Genomic DNA, 20762 nt, shown 5'->3' on the forward strand with positions numbered 1-20762 from the left:
TGAATATGATGAGCTTTGGAGTATCACAGGTGGACCTTTTTATTGGGGATGTCATCACATGTCAATTAGCCCATTGTGATGCTTCTCTGATGTTCCCCATCTTTTAAACCTTTCTTTCACGAACCTAAACATGAGCAGGACATTTTTGTTAGTCTCCTATCCCTTGTGTGCTCGCTTGTATTTTTTTTACAACCAAAAAAAAAAAAAAAAAAAAAAAAAAATCCACCAAAAAAAGGAAGAAGAGAGAGTGAGAGAATAATAACCTTTTTGTGTGGGAACATATGTATAGAATGAGAGAGAAAATATCAAGTTTATAGCAATAGTATGGGAATAAGAAGAGGTAGGGATAAGAGTGATATTATAGTTGAGAGTAATGGAGAGATGAAAAGGTAAAAGGGAGGGAGAAAGGTTGATAGAAATGTAATAGTAAGGTATAAAATTAATAATAAGAAGAAGAGCCAAAAAATAAAGAGAAATAGTTGGAAATAGATGGGTGATGTAGCCGTTGACGTGGCTCAACAAAAACGTTAACAATAAATGTTACGGTTTAGTTTTTAGATACAATATAGATATAGATTTGTGGTAATAAAATAGATAAAGTAGTTTTTGAGTGTGTAAAATAGATATTTTTTTAGATACTTGGATGCAAATGCTCGGGATTTATTATTAGCTTTCCTATATGTTTTCTTAAAAAAAAAAAAAAAAAAGCTTTCCTATATGGACTAAGGTGTTGGGTTTTCATGTGACAAATTATATGGTACATATTATCACTACTTATTTGGCATCCTGATCTTAACGAGAACAATGCTAGAAATGCAGCAGTTGTTCATATGACATGGTTAGCCCCAAAAGCCAAGGTCTTCTTTGCAGATAAAATGGTAATTTTATTTATATCATTGATGGTTACATGGTTTTGTTTCTAGTGTTGAAAGTTCTCTTTCTAATTCAATTCCAGAATTTTGGGCATGGTAATTTTTACTTTATGATTTTTGATACATGGGTTGAATGTCACATAATGTGTTGTTTTGCACATCATAGGTAATAAAGGATCTAATTAATGTCATTTTCTAAAAATTGTTTGAAGTGAAATATTTTCCTGTGGCTATAACAATATTTGTTTACGATAATTACCTACATTATCTATTTTTAATCCTGTTCAAAATTTGAAAATACTTATTCAACTTTCTCGCTCAAAATATCAATGATTGGTTTCTTTGCTCATATTTGTAATTTGATTACTTATATCTTTTTGTCTTTCATATTCATTGGTCTTTTACAGATAATGCAAGGGAGCTTTAATTGATTCACACAATTAGAAATGGAATTTAGAAGCATATAATTTAGCTTGATATTAGTAAGATCTTAGAAGCGTATCATTTAGTTTGAATATATATGTCTTAGATCCAAATTTGCATGCATACTTCGAAGATGGATTTTTGTGTCCTAGATCCAAATTTGACATCACTAAGATCTTAAAAGTTAAAAGCATACCATTCTTGAGTCGAAGAAAGTGTGTGTAGGAATTTCCATCTTGGGTGGAGGATTAATTGAACTTTTCGATCTGGATGATAAGTAATCAAAGGAGAATGTGAATAGTTCAAATGGAGGCACCAAAACCCTAGAGCTTTACGTTAGCGAACCTGCAGCTCTGGCCAAGGAGAATCCAGAGATGGTCTAGTATTGGGGTAGTTGTTAACTTGTTTGTGATAGTGGAAGCCAATGTGTAGGAACTACGAGTGCAAAAATAGAAGCAAGAAACGATTAGCATGAAGTGCATGCATTAGGATTACGAAGTGCAATGCACTTTGCTGTGGATTTAGGGCTTCAAGAAGTGGAGACCAAGTGTGCATTCAAAAGTCTGGTAGAAAAACTAAAGTCGGCTGGACACACCAATTTGTGACTTAGCCACATTCTTAATGATGTTAAAGTGCTTGACTCTTCTATTAGGAGTATATGTTTCTCTTACTACCTTTGTCAAGCAAATCGACCAGCAGAGAAGTTAGCATGTGATAGAAAAAACCACATTGATGTAATATATTGGCTAGAAGAATCCCGTCCATGTATTATGAGTCTACTAGACAGTGATATACATATTACTTAATTGATTATATAGTTTAAATAAAATATACACTATCATACTCCTAAAAAAAGAAAAATTTTGTTTCTCATTAAAACATTGATAGGTGTCAGTTAAATTATAAGACTCCTGACAAGAAATTGTTTTCTATTTTAATGAAATTTTATTTTCTTAATAAAAAATTAGAAGAAAAGCTAGATATCATATCATAGTAAAGACACATGGATAGTTGTGGTTTAATTTGTAGTAATAGAATTTTTGTTGTGTCTATTCATATTTTGATGGTAAGTGTTTCAGCTGTTCATTTATAAAATTAAAACACCGATATAGGTTTTTTTTTTTTTTTTTCTTCTGGCAGTTTACATAATTTTTTTTTTCCAAAAAAATTTCAGTGAAACTGCTAGGCAGTTTTGGTAGAAGCATTTTTAAGATGCTAGAATAGGGTTTTTTTTTTTTTTTTTTTTTTTTTACTTAAATTTTAATCTATAGTCACGTTTTTAAAACGCTAGTATAAGGTTTTTTGCTGTAATTTGCCCCTATAGCCACGTTTTTAAAACGTTGGTATAGGTTTTTATTTATTTATTTTAATTTTCACTTATAGCCGCATTTTTAAAATGCTGGTATAGGTTTTTTTTTTTTTTTTTTCATGATTTAGTTTCTTCAACCGTTGGATGCCTGCCAACAAAGAACTGATCCTTATAGAGTGCTAGTGACCAATGAAGCGAATGGACATAAATCTTAGTCCTAGTTTTATATGTTCTATAGAGGTGCAGGAAAAGTAAGACCTGACTAAGCTTGTTAATTATTTCCATGGAGTCCTAAACTACAATATATTCACCTGATCCCAATATGTGATCCATCTCATCGACTACATCTATAAGTTCCAAGGATAGGTCTTAAAAGACTAAAGTGTTCTGGCAAAGCTGAAAGAAGTAAAATCTCAAATTCAGTTTAGTGAATAGATGATGGGTGATCCTGCAGTATGCCAGTGACTCCAAAGATAAAACTAGTGGATTCTATTTAAGGCAAAAAACTAAAGCAGTGGAAAAACTGAACACTAATGATTACCTAATAAAACAAACAAAAAGGGAATTAAATCACTAACATAGAGCATTCATATCCATCACATTCCCCACACTCATGACTAATTTATGGCAAGGTTATTCAAATAAACATTCGATACAACTTAAGACCAAAGTTTTGTATCGTCATAGAACATTTCTCCAGCCCCTGATTCAGTTGTAGGCTTGGAGGTTTAATACTAAGCCTCTTGGGCCAGCTGAAACAGCACCTTCTCACGCAAGCAAAACTTAAAAGTTTCAGCCCATCAAAGCAAATAACAAAGTTTACAGATAACAATAGGTCAAGCATTAGATGATCAGAATACAAAACAAGAGAACATGCATCAATAAGAACTATAATCATAATGTGACACAAACGCACAGAACAGTTGTCATATTAATATATTATAAGAGTTTAAGATACAATCATGGAAATTCCCATACATCAAATACCATCAATTAGACAAAACAGAAAGAAATCCCAAGTCTATTGGTCATTAGCATCATCAGGTCTGGTTTGGTAGGGTGGCATCTACGACGAGGACAGGGTCTCCATCCTATGGGAGGTATCTCCAGATTGATTGCTGACTAGTGGCTCAGTAGGCTGAGAAGATGAGGGAACAGAAGATGTCACCGGTCGAGGCTCAAACGGATCAGCAATAGCCTGAAATCTCTGATCATCAAAAAACCGCGAAATCCATGACTGGTAAAGATCCCTTTGATTGGTGAGCATGGTATTCTCCTTCCTCACTATCTCGTGCTCTCTTTGGAGATCTTGCAGCTGACGTCGTTCCTCAATCAAAGCTTTCCTTGCAACATACCAAGCTATCTTAGTCTGCACAGCTGGGCACTCTTGAGTGAGCATGTGATGCGGTAGCTGCCAAGGAAGCTGGTGATTTATGTGCCTTCTCTCACCAAGCGAACTAGGCCTTGTGGTCATAATGAAGTTGTCGTTAATATCATCCTCCACATATTGCAAGAACCAAGCCATCGCCTCCTTCATCCAAGGCTGCACATCGGGGACAGATTGGGGATCAAGATGTGGATCAGATGGCGAGTTTGACATAGGCCCTTTGCCATGCTCAGCACAATTAGGGTCACTCCCATCTCCAAAGTTAAACGACTATACAAAAGTAAAAAGTCAATTACAAGTAAATATTTCAAAAATTATGCATTTGGACAAACTCAAAATAGCAAGACCACGAATGGTAAGTGGGGAGGAGCAGGGGTGTTAAGGAAACGCCAAAATATTGTTGAATTCCAACACACAAGGCGAAGTATTGGTATGGTATGAAGATCATGGACTAGGATTAATGGAATGATAAAAAAAGAAACCATAATTTGCAGAGACTTAATGCAATAATAAGCTGTCCACTGAATTAGTTAATAATGTGCACACAATAATGTTAAATCCCAAGAAACAAGTAATGGTATGGTATGCAGAGAAAGAAAAATAATGAAGAAAAGAACAACGGGAGCATGAAAGAAATAGAAATACATACCAGGCCAAGAGAGAAGCAACCATGGATATCCCCAAGATTTCGGGAGCGGGTATTGATGTGATAATGAGCGGAATACAAGAATTTTGCCCTGAAGAATCCAGCGCTACCTTCATCTTCATCGCTACTATATTCATATTCATCTTCATATTCATCTCCATATTCATCTCCATATTCATCTTCATCTTCATCTTCACCTTCACCTCGTAAGTGTTTATCCCCGAGGGCCTGAAAGATTACGATGCTAATGACACCTTTTTTGTTATCTTCAATTGCATAATAACCATGCCGATGCTTGTAATGCAGGGGCCTGCCAGACATCACAAAACAAAAGACTCCATTCCCCAAGTGAAGCAAGCTTGATGAGGTAATTGAGGAGTCCAGCTTTGGAGGAAATTTATGGTAAATAGCATCCACAACCGAGCTCAAGTCCTCAGATGGAAAATAAAGAGGGTTCTCTACATCTGCACCCATATTCTCCTCCTCCTCCTCATCAGCATCAGCTAATGGGGCAATTGCAGATACTTTCCTGTTGTAAACTCCATAAAGGGTATCCCCTACAAACTCACTCCTCCCTAAGAAACTACCAGAGTAGGAAGGCAGGTTTTGGTAATTCATCCATTCACCTCTATCGAGATCATAACAATATAGGCGGTGTTGAAGAACACCATAGCCGAATTGATTATGAAGGAGAACCTTCCTTCCCACAACAGCATGCCCCACCCATTCAGTCTCCTCTGGCTCCGAGTCCTTAATCAAAGGATGAGAAGGAGTTGGCAAAGTAGACCACTTATCAACTACAGGATCATACACCTCAAACAAAACATGTTTTTTTATATCTGAATTCTTTTCGTCTACATTTTTTAAGAATTTGGATGTGAAAGTGCTTCCAACCACGTAAATCTTCTCATCCACCACAAACCCCAAAGGCTTAGCCTTTCCGGTCTGCATTGGTGTACCACTTATCATCAACAACTTCTTCTTGTTATCATCAATGGTGGTGTTGGTGTTGGTGTTGGTGTTGGTGGGGTCAAAAACATAGACATCTCTAGGATATCTATCTCGCTTTACATTCTTGTACTTTGTCTTAACATCTTTAGCAACATATGGGTGATCCAAATCATCGTACTCGCCACCAAAGAAGTAAAATTTGGAACCCAGTTGAACGCAGCACATGCCTCGAGGGTATTCACCCCTTTTGAGTTTGAGGATTGGGTTTGGGGTAGTGTTGGGAAGTGGACTTGGGTTATGCATTTCGGCAAATTGTGCTGATTTCGTTGGGGGAGGAGGGAGAGGATTTGATAAAGGAATCTCATACATTGAATACTGGACTGAGGAAGATTCATGGCCAAAAAATACGTACAGCTGGTTCGATTTTGCTGCTGCTGCTGCTAATGGCTCTGCACTATCACTCTTTTCCGAAGCCATCACCACGGCGGTTCTGAGTGTTTAGATATGAGCTTTGAAGATGTGTTTTATAAAGGTGCAGAGTAATTTGCAAAGGCTACCAGATCAGATGTAAGTCTTGAACTGAGCTTTCCACAAATTCTTACTATAAATTGGTTCTCAAGAAGCAAAAAGCAAAAGAAAAGACTCAAAAATAAGCTAACTTGTGGTCCGCATGTTCACAGTTCACACGTACACGCTTCTGCCTTTCTAAGCAAGTAAAGACTCATGTCACTCAAGTCAAGACTCTCTCCCCCAAGAAAAAACATAAAAAAATTATTAAAAAAAAAAAAAAAAGACTGTCTAGCCTGAAATGCCAGTTTCATCAACAAAATCTTTTACAATAAATTTTTCAATTATTAAATTTTCAAGTTATTATTTATTTTCATTTAGCCCATTATTAGCATCATTTTCTAGTTTATCATTTACAACTTATCATTTCTATTGGTTGTGACAAATTTTGTGGAAAAAAAAATTTTAAGTCTCTAGACTACTTGCTAGAAGAAACCTAAAAAAAGTATCCACTAATTTTTTTTTTTTTTTTCTCTTCCATCTTTTTACATTTGCATAGTTTCAAACTTCCAAGTTTTGCTATAATCTCAAATTTTAACTACTTAAAGGAATAGAGGAAGAAAAGTTGAATACTTGAATTGTAAATAATTTTTAAAAAATATTCAAGATTGTGAGATACAAATACAACTTTGTAGGTATTTTGTTATATTCTTCATTACACTTTTATATTATTTTGTAAAAATATAAATTACAATTTTAACTTTATGCATATAAATTAATTTCTCAATTTGATTATCATTAACTATTTACATCGAAAACAATTGAGTAAAATTAAACTAGGTATAAACAAATAAATTAAAGTTTAGTGTCTATTAATTTGTGTGTGAAAATTACATTAGCTTTTTATTTTGTTATTAATATTAAATTAATAGTTTTAGATTAATTTTACTTTCAGTCTTATCTTTTAATCTTGCTTTTTTTTAACTAAAATTTTAATTCCGCCATTAGTCCTAATCATGTGAGGCAACACATCAACCAAGTAACAGATTTGGTGGGTAGAAGGGTGAATTTTTTGGGGTTTGGTTTGCCTCCAGTACTTCTCTTTTTGTTTTAATGAGAAATTATCACATCACCCACTAACTAAATAAAATATGGAGATTAAAACTTACTACCACTTGTCATTGTATATTTAAATCAAAAGAACGTGTCTAGTTAAAAAAATATTGAAAAGAAGCCAAACCCAATTTTTTTTAACCTAAACATTTCAAAATCTCCCAGGCCCCCGGTGTGAATGGAACATGGTAATTGGAAAAAAAAAAAGATCAGCTTTCGAAGTCATGGGAAGAAAATTCTAAGAAATAAGCTTGTCGCTGCTACTACTCTTCCTAGCAAGGGAGTAGTTGACCCATTGGGGCAAGTCTTCTGGGCCGGACATGAGGAAAGAGAGTGGCAGATGATATGAAATGAGGAACATTTGTTAAATTAATATCGGTGTGAATGTGTTTTGACTCTTTTTCTTTTTATTATTCCTTTTGGTTCTTATTTTTGTTTTGCAAGTAGCGGGCATAGATTTCTCGGAACTTTTCACCTTTCTTTTGGAAAAGGCGAGCCTAGATTCCTGGAAGACCTTGGAGAGGACGGTTTTTGAAACCTTACGCATTAAGATTTAAGATAGAGAAAGTAATACCATACAAAAAATTTGTCAAATTATTTGTTTATTGTTGTGCTAGATTATTAATAATAGGTAAGAAAGTGATATCAGAGATGAATTTAAATAAAAATTAATAAAAGTTTGCCGGTTTAACTAGTATGAAAAATATTTTTAATTTTTTTTTTTTTGTGTAAATAACATTTTCTAAGATGTAAACAAATGAACCAAAGCTTAGATTTTCATTAGTATTTGGGAGTTGGGACTGAAGCTCTGTTAGATGTATTTTATCAAAAGATTTGATAGGTTTAAAAATTGCTTATTTCTAGTATCATATTTGTAGTGTTTATCAAAATATACCGTTTTTAGTAAATTTATATTAAAAAAATTAAAAATTAAAAATTAAAGAAAAAAAAAAAAAAAAAAAAAAAAAAAAAGAGGCTCTTTGCAGGGTCCAGGAAAATTTGGAATTGAAATGTGGGCCAAGTCTTTTATCAAGCATTTGATCCATTATAAGTGAATTAATCAGTAGCTAATCAATTAGTCTTGTAACTTGTAACAATGAACACAGAAATAAATACATCCTCGAAGAAAATGATATGGAGGCCCAAAATGTTATACTCAAAACTAATACTCCTTCCATCCCACTTTGTTTGTCCTGTTTGAAAAGTCAAACTTTTTAAGGGAATATTATTTATTATTTTGTCTACCTTTTAAAAATGTATAAGTTTCCAAAACTACGTTTAAATAAATTTTTCATAAACTTGAATTATTAATAAAATAGGGGTATAATAGGAAAATTAGTAAATTAATGATTTTTATTTTTAGAAACAGGACAATATTTTAGGACATCTCAAAATGGAATAGATGACAAACAAAGTGGGACGGAAGGAGTATGACAAAGAAAGATACGGATGTATTGGAGGGGAAAAATGGGCTATTGCCCTTATTTTGTAAAAAGTCTAGCACAATGTCTCTTTTTTTTTAACTATTAAGCATTGTATTTTTGTTTTGAAACTTGATTTTTTAAAAAAATCGAGCTACAAGTGGAACTCAACATTAACAATGTAGAGTTATATGCATATTTTGCCACTTAATTTTAAAATAAAATAAAAAAAATTTAAGTAAAACTCGACTTTGCTAAAGTCGAGTTTCAATTAAAAATTTACATATAACTCGATTTTGAGGATATCGAGTTTTATATAGATCTCGATTTTGTTCAAATCGAGTTTCAAAAACAGGGACACAGTACTTAATAGTTTCAAATCAGGAACATTGAGCTAGATTTTTTTTAAAAATAAGGGCATAAACTCATTTTCCCCTACATATCGGAGAAGTCATTGTCTCGTAGGTATCCTGACTTGGAATTTCATGAAGCACTCCATATAGAGAAAGACAAATTAAACATTGAATTGCAGCAATCATGAACAAATAAAGTCCCATAAATACCCAGGGTCTGTTTGGATACTGCTTATTTGCTGAAAACTGAAAACTTATTGCTAAAAACACTGTAAGAAAATATTTTTTAAACAACCAAAACACTATTCATGTGTTTTGTGCAACTTGGCTGGTCTGTGAACAGTGCCATGGGACCAGTCAAAACACAAACGCAAACGCTGGCAGTAGTACGCAAACACACACCTAGTGAACACGTTATTGATGTAATGGAAAATGTTGTAAATGTGCTACTTATAAGAAGATCTCGAAACTTCTTGCCAATGAACCAACTTATGTGATATTAGGGTAAGCGAAAAATATGAGTGAGTAGTAGTAAGACTTGATATGGTAGTCTCTTTTAAGTCTTATGATCTGTTTGGTTAGACATTTTGAGAGATTAAAAGAGTGTTTTTAAAACTCAAAATTTTGTTTTGCAACTATAGCTCCTCATAGCTTTTTTACAAACACTCATTTTAAACTTAAAATACAGTTTCCCAACAACTTATACAAACACGCCCTTAGCCAAATTAACAAGCTTCATGAAATTCTGCCACAAGTACATATCCAATGTAAATTCCAGCCATGGGGACATTGGATTAAAGCCAGAAGATCATAGTCAATGGCAAACTAATCTTTTCGATTGTTGCAGCAACCCTTGTTTAAGTTAGTACACTAAACCCCCTTTTCCCTACTTATAATAGGCATGTTATTATGGAGGTCCAAGATAAAAGTTAGGATCTAAGTTCCTCAAAAAAAAAAAAAAAAAAAATTCTAACTAATATATATACATACGAGGTCATGTCTGCATAAATCATTGACTGCTTAGAAAATTGAATCAAACTTATTACCGTTTGATTTTATCGTTTGGGTTAGGATTTTAGCACATCAAATTCTTAAGAAATATTTATGATCACCAATTAAGTATTCTTATTTTGTTACAGGCTTCAAGACTTGGGTCTACCCTTGTGGAACATTTTCGTGGATAGCTAACCTCGTATTAAAGGGAAAAATATATAAGCTTGTTAAACATTGTGATGGGATCATCATAACTAACGTGCTAGTTGTACACATAAATTGTAAATCAATTTTGAAGTACAGCTCGTGAAAGATCAATCAATTATCTAATGTCATACTCCCTCTTCTGTGGTTGATGCTGCTACACCTGTTGCATGAGATGGAAATTAAGGAACTTTTTAACATAGAGGTACTTCCTTGGCCATCAAAGAAGTGCTTTAGTATGCGGGACAAAACATTAGCTTCATCCAATCTTTGTTGGCGAAAATGCACTTTTGGTCCCTACATTTTGGGCCTATTTACAATTTGGTCCCTAAATTGATTTAGGTCCTAGGTCAGTCCCCGATTTTCAAAAATCGTTTTTAAAATAGTCCCTACCATTAACCCAGTGACAGAAAATACTCAGGTGACAAACGGAATACACTGTTTGCTGATGTGGCTAATAAAATAATAATAAAATATTTAACATTTTTTTAATGCCATGTTAGCATTTAAATTAATAAAAAAAAGCCCGCCCTAAGAAAATTTAAAAAAAAATGTAAATTAAAATTTTTAAAAAAACCTTAAATCTAATTTAAACTAAAATCATTTCTTAAAAAATAAAAATTCATAATTGTTTTAATTCTTTTTGTTTTTGGTTAACCTCATCAGCTTAAAAAAATCTTCACACTCTCTACCACTAATCTCAAACTCCCTCTCTCTCTCTTCACCCTACACTAGGTCTCCCTAAATCAGAAATCACCGATTCAGCCTTCTTCTCCCTCTCTATTTCTCTATTCTTTTTTCCTCATCTCGGTCTCCCTCTCTCCGAATTGGTGATTTGGTTGAGTAGTGGTGTTTCGGTGGTCGTGGCTCACCATGGGTGGGTTCAGATCGGCACAAGTGGGATTCAGATCGCCGTGGGCTGGCGTGGGGCGTTGGTGCTCCTGGGTGGCCGTGGTTTTGCTCGCCATCATCTCGGTCTCCCTCTCTCCAAATCAATGATTTCTGGTTGAGTGGTGGCGTTTTGGTGATCGTGGCTCGCCGTGGGTGGGTTCAGATTGGCACAAGTGGGATTCAGATTGCCGTGGGTTGGCGTGGGGCTGTTGGTGCTCGTGGATGGTCGTGGTTTTGCTCGCCATGGGCTGCCGCGAGTGTTGGGTTTGGTGGTTGTGGCAGAAAATGGATCTGTTTTGCTTTCATTATTTGGTTTGTTTTTTTTTTTTTTTTTGGTGGTGATTGTGGTTGTTGTTTTGGTTGTTGGTGGTGGTTTCAATTTGTGGGTATGGATTTTTTGTCCTGAGATTGATTTTAAGTGGGTTAGTTAATTGGGTTTGTCTTGATTTGGAGAAAAACATGAAGAATGAAGTTCATGTTCTGGGTTGGAGGTTTCTAGGTTTGATGATTTTTCTAGGTTGGAGGTTTGATGATTTTTCTGGGTTGGTTTTCTCATGTGGGTTTGGGTTTGATGATTTTTTCATGTTCTGGAGGTTTCAATGGAGGATAGGGATTTTATATGAAATTTTGCCTTGTTCTGGGTTTGATTGTTCTTAAGTTTGGGAAGAACATGAAGAACAAGTTCTTGTGATCTTACCTCCTAACCTAAAAAATAATGAAAGCAATAATAATAATAAAATTAGATTTAAAAGTTTTTTTTTTAATTTAGTTTGAATTAAATTGAAATTGAAAAATATAAATTATTTTTATTTTTTTAATTAAACTAACATGGCTTTTTTAATTCAGAAAATGCTGACGTGGCATTTAAATATATTTTTTTATTATTATTTTATTAGCCACATCAGCAAACAGTGTATTCTGTTTGCCATCTCAGCATTTTCTGTCACTGGGTCGACGGTAGGAACTATTTTAAAAACGATTTTTGAAAATCAGGGACTGACCTAGGACCTAAATCAATTTAAGGACCAAATTGTAAATAGGCCCAAAATATAGGAACCAAAAGTGCATTTTCGCCATCTTTGTTTTGTTTGGTAGGGAGATTCATGTGATGACTTCTCTCACTCATCTCATGTGTTGATGCTGCGAACTAGCTCAAGAGTGGCGAGCTCGACAGGCTTCGATGGTAGGTGTGCAGTACAACAATTGACTACATCTTCTGAACTCTCTTGTTACTTGTACATGGGGAGTTTCTTTCTCAGCTAATAGAGCACCAGAACACAATTTGTGGAAAATGAGGTTTTTAATAAACTCGAAAGATATTTCCATTTCCCACAACCCAGATAATCAAATCGACTTTATCCATTTACACAAGTTAGTCTAGAGATAAGTAAGGAACTACTTAAACAATCTATCATGTACTCAGAACTTAATTTACTTGATGCATTTTCCATTTCTAATAAACCAAGTTAATTCGTGCTTGTCTTGAGCAAAAAAAGATTTTGCTCAAGATTTCTCTTTGCATTGTTTAAGTGGGCTTTCTACAACTTTAACTTTAAATTCAACCCTACGCAGGTTGCCAAAGAAGAAGATGATTCCTCCACCATACCAATTCATGAAGCCCTGAATCCCCTATATGATGGCTGTCTGTAAATTCGACTTGCGTACCAGTTGTAGGTATATGGCATATACATGGATTGAGAGTGAGATTTGTATGGCATTACGGAAAAGGTAGTTTAGAAGTATGCATCAACCCATCCAGGCTAAATGAATATTACATGGCAAAAATATAACATGATCATTTAGAGCTTATATCATGACAGAGATAATTGTAAGAGATAATTGATCACAGCAACAGCAGCGGCAGCGACGCCGTCGTTTTGCCCAGGCAGAGGCGGAGACGACGTAAGCGAGGATTGAAGAGCTGACGTGGCGGTGGAGGTGAAGGTGGAGGTGGTGGAAGTAGAGAAGAGAAGGTTAGGATTTGATTTGGTGTCGGTGAAGATGAGGAATGCGAAGCAGAGGAGTAGGACTGAGAGGGTCAATATGAATGGGAATTTTCTTTATTTGATTAGGTTTGGGACTGTGATAGCCATTGTAGAGCAATAGAGAAAGTGTGAGAGAGAGAGAGTTTAGAAGTTTAAAGAAAGGAGCAAGATCTGAGTGGCTGTATATCACTTCCTATTAGGTCTTAAAAGACTAGTGTTGTGTCAAAGCTGAAAGAAGTAAAATCTCAAATTCAGTTTAGTGAATAGATGAAGGGTGATCTAAAGCAATGGAAAAACCGAACGCTAATGGTTACCTGATAAGACAAACAAAAAAGGAATTAAATCACTAACATAGAGCATTCATATCCATCACATTCCTCACACTCATAACTAGATTATGGCAAGGTTACTCAAATAAACATCCGATATAACTTAAGACCAAAGTTTTGTATCGTCATAGAACATTTCTTCAGCACCTGCTTCAATTGTAGACTTGGAGGTTTAATACTAGCCTCTTGGGCCAGCTGAAGCAGCACCTTCTCACGCAAGCAAAACTTAAAAGTTTCAGTCCATTAAAGCAAATAACAAAGTTTACAGATAACAATAGGTCAAGCATTAGATGATTAGAATACAAAACAAGAGAACATGCATCAATAAGAACAATAATCATAATGTGACACAAACACAGAATAGATGTCATATATATATTATAAGACTTTAAGATACAATCATGGAAATTCCCCTACATCAAATACCATCAATTAGACAAAACAGAAAGAAATCCCAAGTCTATGTCATTGGCATCATCAGGTCTGGTTTGGTAGGGTGGCATCTAGGACAAGGACAGGGTCTCCATCCTATGGGAGGAATCTCCAGATTGATTGCTGACTAGAGGCCCAGTAGGCTGAGAAGATGAGGGAACAGAAGATGTAACTGGTTGAGGCTCAAACGGATCAGCAATAGCCTGAAATCTTCGATCATCAAAAAACCGCGAAATCCATGACTGGTAAAGATCCCTTTGATTGGTAAGCATGGTATTCTCCTTCCTCAATATCTCGTGCTCTCTTTGAAGATCTTGCAGCCGACGTCTTTCCTCAATCAAAGCTTTCCTTGCAACATGCCAAGCTATCTTAGTCTGCACAGCTGAGCGCTCTTGAGTGAGCATGTGATGCGGTAGCTGCCAAGGAAGCTGGTGATTTATGTGCCTCCTCTCACCTAGCGAACTAGGCCTTGTGGTCATAATGAAGTTATCGTTAATATCATCCTCCACATATTGCAAGAACCAAGCCATCGCCTCCTTCATCCAAGGCTGCACATCGGGGACAGATTGGGGAACAAGATGTGGATCGGATGGCGAGTTTGACATAGGCCCTTTGCCATGCTCAGCACAATTAGGGTCACTCCCATCTCCAAAGTTAAACGACTATACAGAAGTAAAAAAGTCAATTACAAGTAAATATTTCAAAATTTATGCATTTGGACAAACTCAAAATTGCAAGACCACGAATGATAAGTGGGGAGGAGCAGGGGTGTTAAGGAACCGCCAAAATATTGTTGAATTCCAAGACACAACGCGAAGTATTGGTATGGTATGAAGATCATGGACTAGGACTAATGGAATGATAAAAAAGAAACCATAATTTGCAGAGGCTTAATGTAATAAGCTGTCCACGGAATTAGTTAATAATGTGCACACAGTAATGTTAAATCCCAAGACACAAGGGAAAGTAATGGTATGGTATGCAGAGAAAGAAAAATAATGAAGAAAAGAACAACGGGAGCATGAAAGAAATAGAAATACATACCTGGCCAAGAGAGAAGCAACCATGGATATCCCCAAGATTTCGGGAGCGGGTATTGATGTGATAATGAGCGGAATACAAGAATTTTGCCCTGAAGAATCCGGCGTTACCTTCATCTTCATCGCTACTATATTCATCTTCATCTTCATCTTCACCTTCACCTCGTAAGTGTTTATCCCCAAGGGCCTGAAAGATTACAATGCTAATAACACCTTTTTTGTTACCTTCAATAGCATAATAACCATGCCGATGCTTGAAATGCAGAGGCCTGCCAGACAGCACAAAACAAAAGACTCCATTCCCCAAGTGAAGCAAGCTTGATGAGGTAATTGAGGAGTCCGGCTGTGGAGGAAATTTATGGTAAACAGCATCCACAACCGAGCACAAGTCCTCAGATGGAAAATAAAGAGGGTTCTCTACATCTGCACCCATATTCTCCTCCCCCTCCTCATCAGCATGAGCTAATGGGGCAATTGCAGATACTTTCCTGTTGTAAACTCCATAAAGGGTATCCCCTACAAACTCATTCCTCCCTAAGAAACTACCAGAGTAGGAAGGCAGGTTTTGGTAATTCATCCATTCACCTCTATCGAGATCATAACAATATAGGCGGTGTTGAAGAACACCATAACCGAATTGATTATGAAGGAGAACCTTCCTTCCCACAACAGCATGCCCCACCCATTCAGTCTCCTCTGGCTCCGAGTCCTTAATCAAAGGATGAGAAGGGGTTGGCAAAGTAGACCACTTATCAACTTCAGGATCATACACCTCAAACAAAACATGCTTTTTTATATCTGAATTCTTTTCGTCTACATTTTTCAAGAATTTGGATGTGAAAGTGCTTCCAACCACGTAAATCTTCTCATCCACCACAAACCCCAAAGGCTTAGCCTTTCCGGTCTGCATTGGTGTACCACTTATCATCATCAACTTCTTGTTGTTATCACCAATGGTGGTGTTGGTGTTAGTGGGGTCAAAAACATAGACATCTCTAGGATATCTATCTCGCTTTACATTCTTGTACTTTGTCTTAACATCTTTAGCAACATATGGGTGATCCAAATCATCGTACTCGCCACCAAAGAAGTAAAATTTGGAACCCAGTTGAACACAACACATGCCTCGAGGGTATTCACCCCTTTTGAGTTTGAGGATTGGGTTTGGGGTAGTGTTGGGAAGTGGACTTGGGTTCTGCATTTCGGCAATTTGTGCTGCTTTCGTTGGGGGAGGAGGGAGAGGATTTGGTACAGGAATCTCATACATTGAATACAGGACTGAGGAAGATTCATGACCAAAAAATACGTACAGCTGGTTCGATTTTGCTGCTGCTGGCTCTGCACTATCACTCTTTTCTGAAGCCATCACCACGGCGATTCTGATTGTTTTTTTTTTTTTTTTTTTTGTTGAGAATTAAGCGGTTCTGAGTGTTTTGATATGAACTTTGAAGATGTGTTTTATAAAGGTGCAGAGTAATTTGCAAAGGCTACCAGATCAGATGTCAAGTCTTGAACTGAGCTCTCCACAAATCTTTAGTTTATTGGCTCTTAAGAAGCAAAAAGCAAAAAAAAAGCGACAATTATGTCCTACACAAAGAAGCTAACTTGTGGTCCGCATGTTCACACATAGTCACATACACGCTTCTGTCTTTCTAAGCAAGTAAAGACTCATGTCACTCAAGTCAAGACTCTCTCCCCCAAAAAAAAAACATAAAAAAAGACTCAAAAAGACTGTCAAGCCTGAAATGCCCGTTTCATCAACAATAATATCTTTTACAATAAAAAATTTCAAGTTATTATTTATTTTCAATTAGCCCATTATTATCATCATTTTCTTGCTTATAATTTAGGCGAAAAACACATTTTGGTCCATATATTTTCGCACGATTCCTTCTTTGATTCCTAAATTTTATTTTTACCGCTTTAAGTTCCTGTTTAGAAAAACGCCTTCAGTTTTAGTCCTTTCCGTCAGTGCCGTTAGGGCACTGACCTACGTGGCAAACAGAATTATTAAAATAATAATAAAAAATTTTATTTTGTCATTAAAAAATGCCAAGTCAGTATTTAAATTTAAAAAAATAATTTATTAAATTTAACTAAATAAAAAACAGAAATAAAAATAAAAAAAAAATCACATTTATCAAGATTGAAGTGTGTCTTGAGCAAGAACAACAAGAACACTAACCCAGATTTAAGTACACAAACCCAGAACACAAGAACATAAAATTAAAATTCAAAAATCTCAAACCCAAAAAATAAGAACATCAAATTAAACCTGAACAAAAAATTAAACATAAAAACAAACACAAAACACATACCCAAAAAATTAAAATAAAACCAGCACAACACAACACTTCCACGGTGTCCAGATCCATTATTTGTCTTTGTTTTTCTTCCAACACAACACAACATTTCCAAATCCATTATTTGTCTTTGTTTTTCTCATTATTTGTCTTTGTTTTTCTTCCAACACAACACAACATTTCCAGATCCATTATTTGTCTTTGTTTTTCTTCCAACACAACACAACATTTCCAGATCTTTCTTTTCAGATCCATGACTCTCTCTTTCTCTCTCAAATACCAACACCTTAATGTTCAGCATATGGTACGAGGGGATTTCGTGTCGCCGACGACTGCAACGGTGCCGGAATCTGAAGCTTCTCTTCAAGTCGCCTCGGTGAAACTTGGGTTTCTCGGTGAGTTGGATGGGGACCACCCAAGGATCGATGGGTGTACTGTGACTCACTTTTCTTCGGCGGGAAGCCAATTTAGTGAAGGATCAGACCCCCACGGCTCATCCGAGAAGTCTTTGATGGTGTTTCCGGGCACCGACGAGATGGGTGGTGTCCTTACAAGGTTCGATGGGTGCGGTGGTCAGGGTGGGGCTGTCGATGGTGGTTCAGTGAGTTTGGGTACTAAAAAGAAAAAAAACTGCACTGGGTGACAGGTATGGGGCCCGCAAATAGTGTGAAAAATATTGAGTGATGGGAAGTGAATGATGGTGTCAAACGGGTAGGATATTTTGAGTGATGAGTGATGAGTAATGAGTGATGAGTAACGGAAATTGAGTGATGAAAATTATTAAACCAAACATGGCCTAAGTCTCTAGCCTACTTGCTAGAAGAAACCTTAAAGTATCCACTGATTTTTTTTTTTTTTCTTTCTCTTCCATCTTTTTACATTTGCATAGTTTCAAACTTCCAAATTTTGCTATAATCTCAAATTTTAACTACTTAAAGGAATAGAGGAAGAAAAGTTGAATACTCGAATTGTACATAATTTTTAAAAAATATTCAAGATTGTGAGACACATATACAACTTTGTAGTTATTTTGTTATATTCTTCATTACACTTTTATATTATTTTGTAAAAATATAAACTACAATTTTAACTTTATGCATTTAAATTAATTTCTCAATTTGATTATCATTAACTATTTACATGGAAAACAATTGAGTAAAATTAAACTAGATATGAACAAATAAATTAAAGTTGAAGTGTCTATTAATTTGTGTGTGAAAATAACATTAGCTTTTTATTTTGTTATTAATATTAAATTAATAGTTTTAGATTAATTTTACTTTCAGTCTTATCTTTTAATCTTGTTTTTTTTAACTAATCATGTGAGGCAATAGTCCTAATCATGTGAGGCAATAGCATACCATAAGTACATAACACTAGTATTAGCACATCAACCAAGTAACAGATTTGGTGAGTAAAAGGGTGAATTTTTTTGGGTTTGGCTTGCTTTTAGTACTTTTTAAAAGGAAAATTCATTTTGTTTTAATGAAAGACTACCACATCACCCACTAACTAAATAAAAGATGTGGATTAAAACTCACTACCACTTGTCATTGTATATTTAAATCAAAAGGATATATCCAATTAAAAAAGTACTGAAAAAGCTAAACCCAATTTTTTTTAACCTAAACATTTCAAAATTCCAGCCCCTCGGTGTGAATGGAACATGGTAATTAGAAAAAAAAAAGATCAGCTTTCTAAGTCATGGGAAGAAAATTCTAAGAAATAAGTTTGTCACTGGTACTACTCTACCTAGCAAGGGAGTAGTTGACCCATTGGGGCCAGTCTTCTGGGCCGGGCATGAGGAAAGAGAGGGGCAGATGATCGAATCAATTAAATATAACTTAAAAAAAAAATGTAGTTAAAACATAAAAGGGGTGATTTAAACTAAAGTAAACATAATTAATTCATGAACTCACTATTTTTTTCTTCACCACTCACACTTTGCTACATCATCTTCTAAAAAAAACTCTATAACATCACAATTATGACAATGAAGTTGTGTAATAATTTGTAACCTTAGATTTTTTATTACTCATACAATTGATGAAACGTAATCAAGTTTTGTGGGGGACAAAAGTATAAATAAAAAAATTCACCTTTTAGGAATGACAAATATATTAAGATTCAATAATAACTTGACTAATCTATGCACACACAAATTAATATTCAATCTGACACAATTATTTTAAATGATTTATTTAATTATAAGAGAATTATATGTAAATGTCTATGAAGTGGAACTTTACCGATAAATGAATAAACTATTCAATGATTTTCCCTATTAAAAAAACCCATTTTATGATTAATAAGATATATTTTTTATACAATATAGAAATTCTACTCTATCATAATCGTGTATATGTATATGAAACTTCTTCCTGGAGATTCGAACTCTAATCCTTACCCTCCATACCCTACAAGCACTTATACTTGTTGAATGACTATATTAAAAAAGTTGGTAACAAATTAGAAAAGTTTTGATAAACGTCCAAAATCCAAAAAGAAGAGAAGGGTTCTATACTCCTACTTATTTCCATAAAAAATATAGTCAAGAAGGCATGAAATGAGGAACATTTGTCAAAATCACTAATGAATTCTTCTCAAAAAAAATTCACTGTTGAATTAATAATGTTGGATTAATTTTACTTTCAATCTTGCTCCCCTCTTAACTAAAATCACGATTGCAACATTGGTCCTTGTAGGGGCATTGGGCCTTGGAACCCATTGTTTATGCATGTATTGGGCCTAAGGCCCAAGCCGAGGACTAGAGATCGCCCAAGGAGTAAACACTATCAAGGGAATCTGTGTTAGTGGATGACGAGGTCAGTTTTGGTCATAATGGCACAAGAGGGGTAGGCCGAGGACAAATGTAACCTTGGATACATAAGGCCGAGGTCCGAATAGGTGGTCTGCCGTCCAGAGGGACGTTCCCGGAAGTTCTACAGGCACGGGTAAGCATTGCAAAAACAAAGTACAGAAGGAAATCCTAAAATATCTAAGAAAGCTGTTACCACCGCATTTAAAGCTCTACAACTAACTTTTTTGCTGCATTAATGTGGAGAAGACCCCTAAACAGTGCTATATTGGTCGTCCTAAAGCACAAAGGAGCCTGAAGGGGCGTCCGATGGAACAGACACTTAAGTAGAGACTTGGATGACCAACAAATGGAAGACCAAGATCGTTTAAGGGGGACTATATAATAAGGAAAACCCACCATGGAAAGGGGATCAAGAAATCAAGTAAGAAACACTGTAACAATCAAGAACCAAAACCTGTAATCAAACTTGTGTGAAATATATAAGAATGGATCTCCTCGGACTGAACCGAAGATGATTTTCTTCAATAGAACCACTTTGCCTTTTTGTTCTTGTCATTGCAACCCAATCAATTGGTCATCCAACTCGTTTAAGCTCGATTTTTGCAACCCACTCTCTACAAATTCATTATTTTTGGCTTTTTGAGCCCAAGTCCATTTATTTTGGGTTGAGTCCCAACTCTGGTTATTACAATCCTAATCATGTGAGTAATAGCATAAGAGCATTCACATCAACCTTAGTGAATTTTTAGCCAAATTTAATATAAAAAACTAATTTTTGTTAG

The 20762-nt window shown here is 35.3% G+C and overlaps 1 protein-coding gene across 6 annotated transcripts; it reads right to left on the bottom strand.

The window, feature by feature from the left end:
* Positions 1 to 3506: 3506 nt before the first annotated feature.
* On the bottom strand, positions 3507 to 16407 carry LOC126697773 (uncharacterized). Of its 6 annotated transcripts, none has more exons than XM_050394870.1 (3): positions 14968 to 16405; positions 4641 to 4753; positions 3507 to 4261 (listed from the first exon to the last, which is right to left on the bottom strand). In XM_050394870.1, exons 1-3 carry the CDS (start codon positions 16220 to 16222, stop codon positions 3671 to 3673), a joined length of 1959 nt encoding a protein of 652 aa, XP_050250827.1. In that variant the 5' UTR covers positions 16223 to 16405; the 3' UTR covers positions 3507 to 3670. The 6 variants fall into 6 exon arrangements, with proteins under 6 accessions (XP_050250827.1, XP_050250826.1, XP_050250825.1 ...); XM_050394869.1 differs by having other exon boundaries at positions 4641 to 5333; positions 15512 to 16403; XM_050394868.1 differs by having other exon boundaries at positions 4641 to 5450; positions 15629 to 16402.
* Between the last annotated feature and the right edge of the window lie 4355 nt (positions 16408 to 20762).

This window comes from Quercus robur, chromosome 8 (assembly GCF_932294415.1).
Source record: "Quercus robur chromosome 8, dhQueRobu3.1, whole genome shotgun sequence".
NCBI classification, from domain to species: domain Eukaryota; kingdom Viridiplantae; phylum Streptophyta; class Magnoliopsida; order Fagales; family Fagaceae; genus Quercus; species Quercus robur.

What these genes read in the sequence shown, in the direction of transcription:
- LOC126697773 (XM_050394867.1), bottom strand. Translation starts at nt 6,065, where the DNA reads ATGGCTTCGGAAAAGAGTGATAGTGCAGAGCCATTAGCAGCAGCAGCA. An exon ending in GTTGCTTCTCTCTTGGCCTG is followed by an intron (nt 4,262 to 4,640) that starts GTATGTATTTCT and finishes ACTTTTGTATAG; the next exon opens with TCGTTTAACTTTGGAGATGG.